Consider the following 12,835-nt stretch of genomic DNA (forward strand, 5'->3'; position numbering starts at 1 on the left):
ATTGCCTCACCTGGAAGGACCGTTTGGGGCCGTGAATAGAGGTAAGGGAGGAGGTGAATGGTCAGGTATAGCATTTCTGTCACTTGCAGAGATATGTGCCAAGAGGGAGGTTAGTGAGGAGGGTGAATAGACAAGGGAATGATGGAGGTAGTGATCTCTGCCAAAAGCAGAGAATGGGGGAAAGGTAAAGATTGTTTGGGTAGTAGGATCCCGTTGAAGATGGCGGACATTGTGGAAAATGATGTGATGTTTGCAGAAGTTCATGGGATGGTCGGTGAGGACGAGAGGAACTCTATCCCTGTTAAGGAGTTGGGAAGATGGGGTAAGTGTGGATGTTCGGGAAGTGTTGGAACAGTTGGGGAGCATTACCAGGGAAGGCTTAGAGCATGGACTGTTTTACGTCACCAACAAAAAGGCAAACCTAGTGGCGGGCCATGCTGCTGCCCAGGGCTACCCGTTGAGTTTGAAGAAATTGGGAGGAGCCGAAGGAGAGATTATTGAGGCAAGGACCAGTTCTGTAGACAGAGGAGGGTGGTGGTGGAGGGGAACTGGTTGGGTCTGTTGTTGAGAACCAATCCCAGTGTTTCTGCTAGGGATTAAATACTCCTCACAGGCTGCTTTTTGCAGTTATCTCCAATAAAATCAAATGAAATTACTTACAGCTGATGAGAATAAAAGCTGGTTTTGAACTAGACCTGTTTTAAATACTGTGAAACCCTGCTATTTTTCCCATAAGATCTAAGGGACTTTTAAATAACGTGGTAGCCTTTTACCACTGCTTTGCAAGCTATCTTGTCCTAAACACTAATTGATGTGTAAATACAAGAGACTGCAGGTGCTGGAATCTGGAGCAAACAAACAAATTGCTAGAGGAACTCCACTGGTCAGGCAGCATCTGTGGAGGCAGAGAGATAGTTGACTGATTGTTGCAGGGTCTTGGCCCAAGCTATCAACCATCCTCCTGTCTCTACAGATGCTGCCTAGCCAACTGAGTTGCTCTAGCAGTCTTTTTTCCCGCTACTAATTGATGCGTATTGTATTTCCTTCAGATTGATATTCAAAATTCAGTTTTATTTTAACCCTTCAAAGGTTATTTGTGTGTGCTTATTTCAATCTCTAATTAGAACATTGTATAGTATTTTAAAAAACTATTTAAAAACAAAAGTTTGTTTGCTTCCTGTGACTGGTTACCAAGCCACTTTGATGACATCACTTCTGGAAACTAGGATTCCTTTTGAGCTGACAAGAATAGGCAAAGGGCAAGTTCTACACATCTTGAGGAATAGTTTCTTGGAGGACTGCACTGTGCTCTTCTGTTGCTGCAAAACCTAAATTAAAAAAAGTTGCATTCTCTTTGCTACTGTACAATTACATGATGATGAATTTTTTTGCCCTTAGTGGAGACCTGCAGGTTACGGGAAGTGGCCATAGTACCTTTACCACTGCTCAGAAAGCCATTGGAAAAGATAACTTCTGCTTAATTCCTGAAGGCACCAATGGCATTGAGGAAAGAATGAGCATTATTTGGGAAAAAGCTGTGGTAAGTTATTTTAGTGCAAAATTTGGATGACGGGAAGGAATACATAGGGATTTTTTTAAACCTCACTGTCAGAGCAGTAAAATGAAACTGATGGATTCTAAATCAGTGTATGTTGAAGCATTAAGAGTAGGATATTTAAGTAGAAAGAAAGGGGGGCAGGGAAGTAATGCTGACACTTTTAATGTATTTTTGTTAACATACTACTGTTCATGTGAAGGCAATTGGCAATCCTTAATTCTTTTCGAGACAATTTACACTCCTCTTTTGTGCAAACAATCAGGAACAGAAAAGCCTCATACAAGTTGTAGTCTGTTAGAGTTTTGACTATTGCCTGACCTGTCACAAATGTGGCATCTTGTGCGGTTTAGAAACTGACAAGGTGATGTGTCCATTTATAATTTAGTGGCTGCTAGATCTTCCTGTGTCCAAGTTTATGGTTGTTAGATATATGCATCAGAAAATTAGTGAGGAGGAGACTTCACAAATTCTTGTACCTACTTCAGCTTTCTGATGAACATAATGCAGCCAAATTACCTGCACAGAGCCCAAAGCCATACAAAATATGATTTTGAGAACAAATCCCAGTGAGCTAAAGACCATCATAACAAGCACACAGCCTTTGCCTCTGCAGATTGGATTCTGTGTTATCAATGGAATCAAGCCTCAGAAGTGGAATGTAACTCCTTATATTTGCATGTTTAATAGGTATGGTACTAGATGGATTGTTCCCCTTTTGTGATCTGGATAGGAGAATGGGTAAATGATGGATTAATTTAATATATATGGGATTGTTACCTGTAGGAAAATAGAAAGAAAAGCAATAAAAAAAATGTGATGGGCACTTGAGAGGGAATTCCTTGCGGTTCCCAGCAAAGAGCAAGGAATTGGACTGGGATTGTTCTGTTTGACAAAATCGGTTTGAATCTGGCTTGATGGTCCACATTCAGTATTACTCTAGACTGAAATTCTTCTTTTTGTTGAAAGGCCACAGGTAAAATGGATGAGAATCAATTTGTCGCTGTCACCAGCACCAATGCTGCCAAAGTTTTTAACTTGTATCCAAGAAAGGGAAGGATAGCTGTGGGATCTGATGCTGACATCGTCATTTGGGACCCAGACACTGTTAAAACAATCTCTGCCAAGACACACCGCTCGGTAAGGAAGTTCATTACTTGAGATGGAGCAGGAGTGGCTTCATTGAAAACAAATATTATCTAGAAGTTGTCCAGAGTAATTGTTGTTTTGGAGAAAGTTGGTTTCAAGAATTTGGGAATATTTATTTGAAATATTGGATGGAAGTTTTGGCTCATGATCTATAAGGTAGTGTGCCTCGATCAGCTGAATTTGGATAAATGCATCAGTAAAATTTGTTATACTTAAGGATTAAGGTTCTTTAAAAAATAAAAGTGATATTTGATCATCAGCTGATTCTTTTTAAAAATGTATTTCTGTGCCAGGCTGTGGAATACAATATTTTTGAGGGTATGGAATGCCGTGGTGCTCCGCTGGTGGTCATTAGTCAAGGGAATATAGTCCTGGAAGATGGGAACCTGTACGTAAATCAGGGAACAGGTCGCTTCATCCCCCGCAAACCATTCCCGGAATATATTTACCAGCGTATTAAGATCCGCAACAAGGTGAGGAATTGTGAAAGTGCATACAATTGTATGTCTGTAATATTAATAGATGTAGGCAAATGAAGTTAAGGAACAGTCATTAAATAACTGAATGCGAGACAACTGAAGGATTCGTTGCCTATTAGTTTTCAGTGCTGGAATGCACAAATGGGATTTTTTCAGTGTGGAGTTATAGGTGGTTTTTTTTGGACTGAAAGAGGTTTTGCAGATGGGTGGTTGGGTTGGGTACTGTTTGGGGTCATGGTAAGTCATCGATAGTCTGGACAAGTAAGTAAATAAACATCTAATTCCTATGTGAAGTTTTAGTAAGATAACAACTAATCTATTATCTCAATGCCACTTTCCTGTAGAAACCCCATATCCATTTATTTCTTTAAAACCCCAAAACACACTATTTTTATTTTGAATATAGTTAGCAACTGAGCCAACATGGCTCTTTTCGGTATAGAATGAAGAAGATTCACTATCTTCTGGGTGAAGAATTTTTCTTCTCATCTCAAGAATAATTGGTTGTGCCCTTACTTAGAATCTGTGATCTCTGGACAAGTTTACCCAGCCAGGAGTAATGTCATGCCTGTCCTTGCTAATGACACATCAAGCCCTGTGAGACTCTTGTATATTTCAATAAGATCATAAAAGCTACATGAAGTAGGTCCATTCTGCTGAAATCTCCTCATAAGACAACACCATCCATATCATCTAATCATCCGTGGCCAACTTAGTTAGGCCATATTAGATATAATGAGTGCTGTTCGCTATAAGTAAAAATGATTAATTTCCACCAGAGATGCTCAGAATTGCAATCTTCAGAAGAGTGCAGGTGAGAGTTATACCATGGTGTGAGAAAGGGCATTGTTTTTAATGGGCACAAGAGCATCATTGGCAAAGGAAGGAGTTTGGCTTAGTAGATGATTGCTGCAGAGAGATTATGATGAAGGGACTTAAAGGCTACCTGGTTAGAAATGTGAAGTTAGAGTGATAAGGGATTTGGAGAAAGCTTCTCCAAGAATGATCATTGAAAGTGGTGATTAGAGGAGAAATGAGAGTATGAGTGGAGAGCCAAATACAAAAGGGATCCGTTTTTCTGAACTGTGGTTCAGAGTAGGAAGTCCTTTTGGAATTGCAAGTTCAGAAAGTGTCCATAAGTATGAGTGAGAGTTTATGCATGTTAAGTGTTTTACGGAGGAAATAAGTTACACTTTAGTTTGTTATTTTAGTGTGATCCATCTGTAGATGTTAATCCTTGTCTTCATAAGTATCATGTGTTACGTGTACTACTGTGCTTTACACCCTGGGTCAAAGAAACATCTCGTTTCTATATACATTATATGGTTACGTATGTTATATACTTGTATATAGTTAAATTATAATAAAACTGACTTGATTGCATCTGAAATCAATGAGGATAAGGAATCTTGCAAAATGGATTATCAAGAAGAAAAGAGAAACAACATAGATACAAGAATAGGTGGTAATGTTAAATGAGAGGCATGAGGGTGGAACAAGATTGTGGAAAAAGAGCCAGGGGTAGAAAGGTGAAGGTGGCCCCATGTTTGCAATGGTCTGATGAATGTAAAAAGTAGCCATGTGGGAAAGGTTCACTGAGAAAAAAGCTATCTCCCTTCAGCCATGTATTCAACAGGGTTTTATTTTACAAGTGAATGCATGTTCTGAGGCAAATACAAAAAGGGTCAATGACAGCCAGTTTAGTTATAGAATCCAAAAGTGCTGCAAGAATGAAAGTATTTGGCAATGTTAATCTGTGAAGGACAGGATCTATAGGGAGAAAAAGGGAGTGCTCCATTTGGGGTTGTCCTTGTGACAAGGCAGTAAAGAATGTGCCAGTGAATTACTTGGAAAATGTTAAAGGAAGCTTGGAAGGAAAAACTAATGTTCCAAGAGAGAACAGGTACTGGGGTGGCAGCAGGAAAATGGGAAGGTTGATTTGCTGAAGTCTTCAGGTTTAAAAATATGGATTATCTAAGGACAGGGTAAAGAAGCTTAATAGCAAAAGGAATAGGAAAACTGGAGAGAGCAAGGTGGAAGCGAGAACTTGTGGTCCAGCAGCAGACAATGCACATTGATAGATACAGGGTATAGCGACGTGGCCATGTGTTAAATATTTTTCAGAATATGTGAAAATTGTGGTTAAGTTTAAAGTCAAACATCTATGGTGTTGTATGTCCCCAGTGGACTGAGGTTGAGATGAACAAATCCCAGGTATCTCTGCTGATGAATCTAAAATTCAATAATGAATCAGTTTTATCCCAGCCATCTGAGAGCAAGTTCAATTATTTAAGTAGAACAATAGCTTCTCATTGTAAGTTAAATTAGTAATGTCTACATTCTTAGTTACGAGATGAGCATTTGTTCTGAATGATTTTATGTGCATAAAAATTGCAAGATGAGTTCCTGTATCTACTTTGAAATTGTCTGAATTTTATTTCTTCTCATTCCACCTCCCATAATACACATTTTTGTTTTCATAGATAGTAATTTCTTGACGCAAAGTTTGAAACGTATTGCTGTGACTGAGATTTATGTATTAATGATGAGAAACAGTATGTAAATATCTTTCAGGGAAGAGTGTGAATTGTAGGTGAAGTTGTTAATCTCTCTCTGATCTTTCCTTGGTCCTGTCATTGATATCTACTCATCAATGAACTCCACTAAGTCAACGGAATTGCATCCAGTATCTCGAGGGATGTATGATGGTCCTGTGTATGAACTTCCAGTTACACCCAAGTATGCCACCCCAGCTCCCTCCACCAAGACATCCCCGACGAAGACACATCCCCCACCGGTGCGGAACCTGCATCAGTCTGGGTTTAGTCTTTCAGGTAAGATGTATTAATGTGAGCAAAAACGAGAAGCTCATCTCTGTGTGTGCTTAAGGAAGCAATTATCTCAAGCCACCGGGAGGAGACTTAAATATCAGTGGATAATTATGCATTTCGTATATATTTTTAAAGCATGTTGTTTCCTTGCCCTCTCAGCTGGTTAGGGAAAACAGAATAAAACAGATAAAAATTCCCTTGCTGATGTAGACCAGGAGTGACGACTTAATCATGCAGATCCTGCCTAAGTTCAAACCAATTTTTTTAGGTCACCTTATTTGCATTGTTTGTGAATCTTAATTTAGCAGTGAGTTGAGAAGTTTCTTCACGCAGAGTGTGGTGAATCATAGGAATTCTCCTGCCTATAGTGCTATGGAGAGAAAACAGTTCCTATACATATATATATTATAATTTCTTATTATTAAAGAAATCAAGGGATACCAGGAAAGGGTGGGAAAATTGGTTGAGGTACAGTAGATGATCAGCCATGATCTTGATCAATTTTGTCAAATGCTGCTTCAATTTCTTATTTGGATGTTGGTGTGGTAAATGGAGAGCATCAGTGGTTTGAATGGGAAAATGTACATGAGGACGGATAGAAGGATATGTACAATTGAGAGGGTCATAATGAAGGACAAAAGTTTGAAAGCTTTCAAATGTCTTATCAACCTGTTTGCAAAACAAGTGCTTGCCTATGTAATGCAGAGAGGAGGCAAAATATTTGCTGTCGAGGTCTTGGGTGTCTGGAACTGTTTCCACTGCACTTTGAGGAAAAGGGACTTTGAGTATTTTTCTTGCTGAGGTAGATAGATGCTTGATTTATAGGGTGGGGGAAAGGAGGTGGTGAAAGGTTATCTCTGTAAATTGGAACACACAGTTGTGTCACAGCACATTAGTCTCAATCTTATTAAAACGCTGAATATCTTGAGGAGCTGAGTAGTCTGGGCCACCTCCTAAGTGTAACTCTCGGTTCGGCCAGCGGCTTAATCTAGGGGATGATAGCCCCTGGCCTGGCCAAACTTAAAAAATCTGGTTTGGGTGGATTCTGCGTGGTGTCCCGTGTTACAAATCAGTACCATGAAATAACAACCAGTACACAATCATCATCAGGTGCCATGCCCAGTTTGAGCTTTGACTGCCATGGCCCACACACTCCTGTTTTGGATCAAGTGGATCAATTCATTGGTATTCATTTCCAGTTCTCTGGCTGCTGTCTCCATCATCATTTGACTTTGTCTTCCTCTTGCTTTCTTCCCTTCAATCTTTCCCATAATTACCATGCATTCTAACTCCTCTTTCCTAATCGCATGTCCAATGAAGTTACATTGCCTTTTCATGCATTATTTTCATACACTATTTCTCTTTTTGTGTTTGCTCTGTTCATGACATCCTCGTTATTCATTTCATCCATGATATTCTTTGCATCCTCCTCAAAAACCACATCGCTTCTGGTTCAATTCGTTTCCTCGTTACTAGATATTGTCCAACATTCTGATCCATATACAGTAACAACTAGATAAATTTAACATTTCAGTGCTCTGAGGCGGGTTGTCATGCCTAGTTTAGTATTGGTCAGTATACTCTTCATTCTCGTAAAGGTGTCTTTTGCCATCCCTATTCTTCTTTTGATGTCCATGTCGCACCTGCCATCTGATGTCACCCAGCGTCCTAAGTATCAAAAGTTCTGTACTTGTTTTATGTCTTCCCTGTTTATTCTCAGCCTGCAGATAGGATTCACCTGCTTTTTGAATATCACCATAAATTCCGTCTTTTTTGCAATTGATAGATAGACCCATTTTTGCACTTTCTTCAACAATTATATCAGTTAAGTTTTGTAGTTCTTCCTCCGTACTTGCAATTAACAGTGTCATCTGCATATCTGAAATTATTGATGTTTTTACTGCCAACTTTGATTCCCAAGGTGTCTCTTATTTTTTGTAATACGTATTGTTTCACTGCACACATTAAGTAAATCAGGGGAGAAAACACACCCTGTCTAACGCCTCTCTTGATTTTCGTAAACTGACTCACTCCTTCATCCATTCTTATAGTGGCAGTTTGTTCCCAGTACAGATTTCTGATTAGGTGGAGGTCTTTCGAATCTAGATCTAGAGTTATGCAATTAAATAATTCAGCTTTTTAATTCTTAATTTGACTATATGGCTAGTAAAGAAACTAATAAAAGAAAAGGGCCCATTCTCATGAAACAGTCTAATGCGCAAATTTTGGAGCTCACTGATAAGGCCATTCGTCCACCCTCGACCTCCTCCGATGGTCACTGACCTTCAGACCCTCACTCCATGTCCACTCTGTCCGACAGTCTACCAACTCTCTCCATTCGTATCTTCTCTCCTCGTCTCTCCCCGGCAAAAGACTGTGAGAAACCCTCTCCCAGAGAAAGAACAACATCCCGCTCATTGGCTAACATGCCCTGCTAGTCATAACCCAAACATTGCTGTTACAGAGAAACCATTACCTTAGCAGGGGAACATTACAGAGAGGCCATTACATTAGCAGTGAAACCTTACAGCGTGTTGCATAAGTGATTTATTACAGGGAGCAAAATTTGAGAAGTAGAACTGTTAGGGAAATTAATTTTTGCTAAGAAAATTCAATTTAAGTTGATCACAAGTAAATTAGACACAGACTTCGAAGGGGCTAAAGAATAACTTTATTCTTGAATAAGGAAAAGTGAATCACTAACCGTGTGGTCACCAGTCTTTCCAAAAAGCAATAGTCATAGTCTTTTTTTATACATGCTCCTAGAAAGTCGATTACATCAGACAAAGTTATAGAAATTCAATCCTGTGTAACTTATGTTAGTCTACAATTTGCAGCCTGTGCTGTCCCGCAGTTTATTTCTACAACTCACAGAGATGGGTTGCGATTTGTCCTTGAAGCTAAGAAAGCTAATTGTAAGCATACTGAGAACCCAGTATGGTGAATCTTTAATGAATTTAATGGATTTAAGGATTTAATGAACTTACTGTAATATCATAAATAATGTATAAAGGTATAATTTGTTTTGTGTGTTAGTATCTGACATGTGAAGATAAACCAGGACACCCGTTAATGGTCAGAAAATTGACAGCTCACAGCCCTTCACACAATTTATGACCTTCACTGTCTTCATCTTGCTTAAGTAACTGTGTTATGCACTGAGGATTGGAGGCTAGCAGTAGGTAGATGGTTTGTTAATTAAATATAGGTGCAGGGCGTTAACAACTCGGATATTTTAGAAGCTCACTGAATGAGTTCTGTACATGGTTACTCAAGATACATATTAGCAACAGAAGTCTATGGAGTGGATAGCGCAGCTCTGTATCTGGCTGTGTTCACCCTGTCAGTAAAGATACCTTTGAGGCAGTGATAGCCAGATAATACAAATGAGGTTCGTGTAACCATGATGGATATAGCCAATGAGATTCAGTTGACAGAAATGGAACAATGCAAATTGTGAGTATGTGACAAATACATTCAGATAAAGATCTTGTAGTCAGACAAGGTTAGTAATTACAATGGTCCTTTGTGGTGATGATGTGCAAATACCATGGGTTCTGTTGCTTTTTGGATATCAAATGAAACCCAATTGCTCTTTTCTCAAGTAGACCTAAAACATTCCATATCAGCGTTTATCCTTGATGTCTTGTGTAATGGTAATTCCTCAACCAATGTTTCTAAAGTCGATCATTTAGCCATGTTTCCTTACAACAACGATACCTCAAAAAGTGCTTCATTTGGGCTGTCTTTTAAGGCAGCATGTAAATACTTGATTTTTTTCTCCTCTTGCCACTGTTTCTGCTCTCCTACTATGGAAGGTTAACTTTCAGGTTGAGTTGGTGATAAGGAAAGTAAATGCAATGTTAGCATTCATTTCGAGAGTACTAGAATATGAAAGCAAGGATGTAATGCTGTGCCTTTATAAGGCACTGGTCAGACTGTACTTGGAGTGTCGTGATTTTGGGCCCCTTATCTAAGCAGCATTGGAAAGGGTCCAGAGGTGGTTCACAAGAATGATTCCAGGAATTAAAGAGTTAATGTATGAGAAGTGCTTGATGGCTATGGAGCTTGGAAAAATAAGGGAGGATTGTATTGAAACCTATAGAATATTGAAACACCGAGAGTGGATGTTGAGAAGATGTAGTCAAAAGTGGAGGAGTCTAGGACCAAAGGGCACTGCCTCAGAATAAAAGATTGACCATTTAGAACAGAGACAAGGAGGAATTTCTTTAGCTCGTGGGTGATGAATCTGTGGAATTCATTGTCGCAGATGGCTGTGGAGGCCAAGTCATTTGGTATAGTTAAAGCAGAAGTTGATAAGTTCTGGATTATTAAGGGCATCAAAGGTTATGGGGAGAAAGCAGGAGAATGGGGTGAGGGGGATAATAAATCAGCAATGGTGGAATGGTGGAGTGGACTCAAATGGGCTGAATTGACTAATTCTGCTCCTATGTCTTATGGTATTATTATTGAATCAGAGTCCGGTATAATATCCCTGGCATATGTGTGAAATTTGGCGTTTTGCAGTAGCAGTATATTCCAATACATAATATAAAAAAAATCATACAATAAGAAAGATATTTAAAATTAAATAATTAGTGCAAAGAAAGCAAAAAAAGAAAGAAGTGAGGTAGTGTACATGAGTTCTTTGTCCATTTGGAAACCTGATGGTGGAGGAGGACAAGCTGTTCCTAAAACATGGAACATTTGCCTTTAGGATCCTGTACCTTCTCCTTGATGGCAGCAATGAGAAGAGGGCATGTCCTGAGTGATGGGTGTCCTTAATGATTAACGCCGCCTCTGCCTTTTGAAGATGCCCTTTGCTTGGGAGATTAGTGCCCATGATGGGAGTTGCGAGAGTAGAACAGGAGTTGTTCTGAATAGATTACCAATGTAAAGAGACATTATGCCATTTGGGTCCACGGTAGCAGGCTGATTATTCCCATTTTTTCTCTCCTCATTTTCATGGATCCATGAAACTTAAATCTTTCCCATACACCCACAAACTTTGTTTTTTTTCCTGCTGTTAATCTACATGAGGCAATTTCCCTTAGCCAGTTAACCTACCGTCACGTCTTTGGGATTTGCAAGGAATCCAGAGCACCTGGAGAAAATCCACGCAGTGGCTGAAAGAACATGCAAATTACACAGCCGCGGCACTAGAGGTCAGGATTAGACCCTGGAGCTGTGAGAATGCAGCGCCAAATGCTGCACTAGGATACTGCCTTTGCTTTCACTTAATTGCCAAATAAATTATGATGATTAACTTTAATGAAACCCTTTGTTTAATGTGTATTAGGTGCCCAGTTTGATGACAACGTGCCACGTCGGTCTGGACATCGTATTGTCAATCCGCCTGGTGGCCGCTCTAACATCACCAGCTTAGGGTGACCAAGACTGGAAGGTGGAGCTGCTGGTGGCTGATGCAGGCGGTTTATCTACCGACAAGGTTATTCGTGTTATTAAAACCAGCTTACTCTGGTATTTCAGCAAAAGAAATGAATCAAAGTGTGTGTCTGTATGTGTGTGGGTGTGTGCTTGTCCTATAGAATGAGGTGAATTATGTGATGTATTTTTCATTGGAGTTGGGCACCACATGGTTGTGTTTTATGCCACTTAGCATGCTGCTTCCAATAGCATTGCCCTGGATGGTACGGTTTAGAGATGCTGTTTGTAATTTAATAAGGATTATTTGCACATTTTAGCTGTAATAGTATGTTAGTGCATGATCCTAAGAGATGCAATTTCTGTTTTGTGTAATGAATGATGAAAAACTCTTTTGAGAAAAAAATTGCCAAGACCTTAGACAGAAGTTTTAGCTAAAATGGTGTGAATTTATGGCACAATATTTTGAACTGCCTTGAAAAGTATAATCAGGAATATGAAGACTGAGAAGTTTCTATAAATATACAAAGCATTGCTGTCTAATTTGCTTCAGTAATCTTCAGTCTTTCGTAGCATAGACATCGATTGAAACACACTTAAAAGAGATAATTATAGTTACCTCACAGTGTTACTAGAGAGCAAAATTGACAGAAAAACCTAAATCATTTTGGAGTTGATGTAGTGATTTTTGGCTTGTAAACACGTTTCATGCTTCTTTGGTTTTCTGTTAAAATTTACCTTGTCATTTTTCTTTGCTTCAGAACAACAAGCTTAAGAATGCGAGTTTGAACAAAATGAAATTGATTTGTTTTATTTGACATGTCAGTGCAAGAAATGCCCCAATGAAGGGTGGCAGCTTCTAAATACCATCTTGGATTTGAGCTACCTTTCTGTCTTACGTTACTGGGACATTTTTTAAAAAAACTTTTTGATACTGATGCATTCTTTGTATTCATATACATTTGTACTTAATATTTCAAACCGAATACTAGTGGTGCGAATCTAAACTTGAGCCTAAAGGTTGGTAATAAATGATGCCTCAAAGTTCCACACTTCTGATTTTGGTCATTGCTTTATTATCTATCAGCACTTAGGATTGTGGACAATGGGGTTTCATTTTTAGTACTAATGTAAATAGCTAGTTTACTTGCTTTTGTATTCTGACAGAGTTACTCTTACTCCTTTATGCTGGGAAGGCAAGAACTTATTGTAAGTCAAGTTCTTTCCAAGTGAATTGCCAGTCAATGTATACTGAGGTCCACAACCTTGATGCAAAGCTGTGGGTTTATCCCATTACTAGTAGATGATGGAATCTTAAACATACAACTTATTCAAATGGTGCCAAGTTGGTTCTACTCTAACTATAGGACTTTCAGGTGTTGACCTTTTAATGTAACTCCAGTACACTATAACAGGCTAATTATAATTTGAAATTA

General features: G+C 39.0%; 1 protein-coding gene across 3 annotated transcripts in view; it reads left to right on the top strand.

The window, feature by feature from the left end:
• Nucleotides 1-12,444, top strand: part of LOC140196680 (dihydropyrimidinase-related protein 1-like) — a 48,429-nt gene extending 35,985 nt beyond the window's left edge. For 2 of the 3 annotated variants that reach the window (XM_072256289.1, XM_072256291.1), the window contains exons 10-14: nucleotides 1,399-1,540; nucleotides 2,525-2,695; nucleotides 2,998-3,177; nucleotides 5,852-6,017; nucleotides 11,314-12,444. In XM_072256289.1, the coding sequence (XP_072112390.1) occupies nucleotides 1,399-1,540; nucleotides 2,525-2,695; nucleotides 2,998-3,177; nucleotides 5,852-6,017; nucleotides 11,314-11,405 (751 nt within the window). In that variant the 3' untranslated portion in view covers nucleotides 11,406-12,444. Of the gene's footprint in view, nucleotides 1-1,398; nucleotides 1,541-2,524; nucleotides 2,696-2,997; nucleotides 3,178-5,851; nucleotides 6,025-7,107; nucleotides 7,125-11,313 lie in introns of all 3 variants that reach the window. The other variant, XM_072256290.1, reaches the window with a different exon arrangement.
• The last annotated feature ends 391 nt before the right edge of the window (nucleotides 12,445-12,835 follow it).

This window comes from Mobula birostris, chromosome 4 (assembly GCF_030028105.1).
Source record: "Mobula birostris isolate sMobBir1 chromosome 4, sMobBir1.hap1, whole genome shotgun sequence".
Lineage (NCBI taxonomy): Eukaryota > Metazoa > Chordata > Chondrichthyes > Myliobatiformes > Myliobatidae > Mobula > Mobula birostris.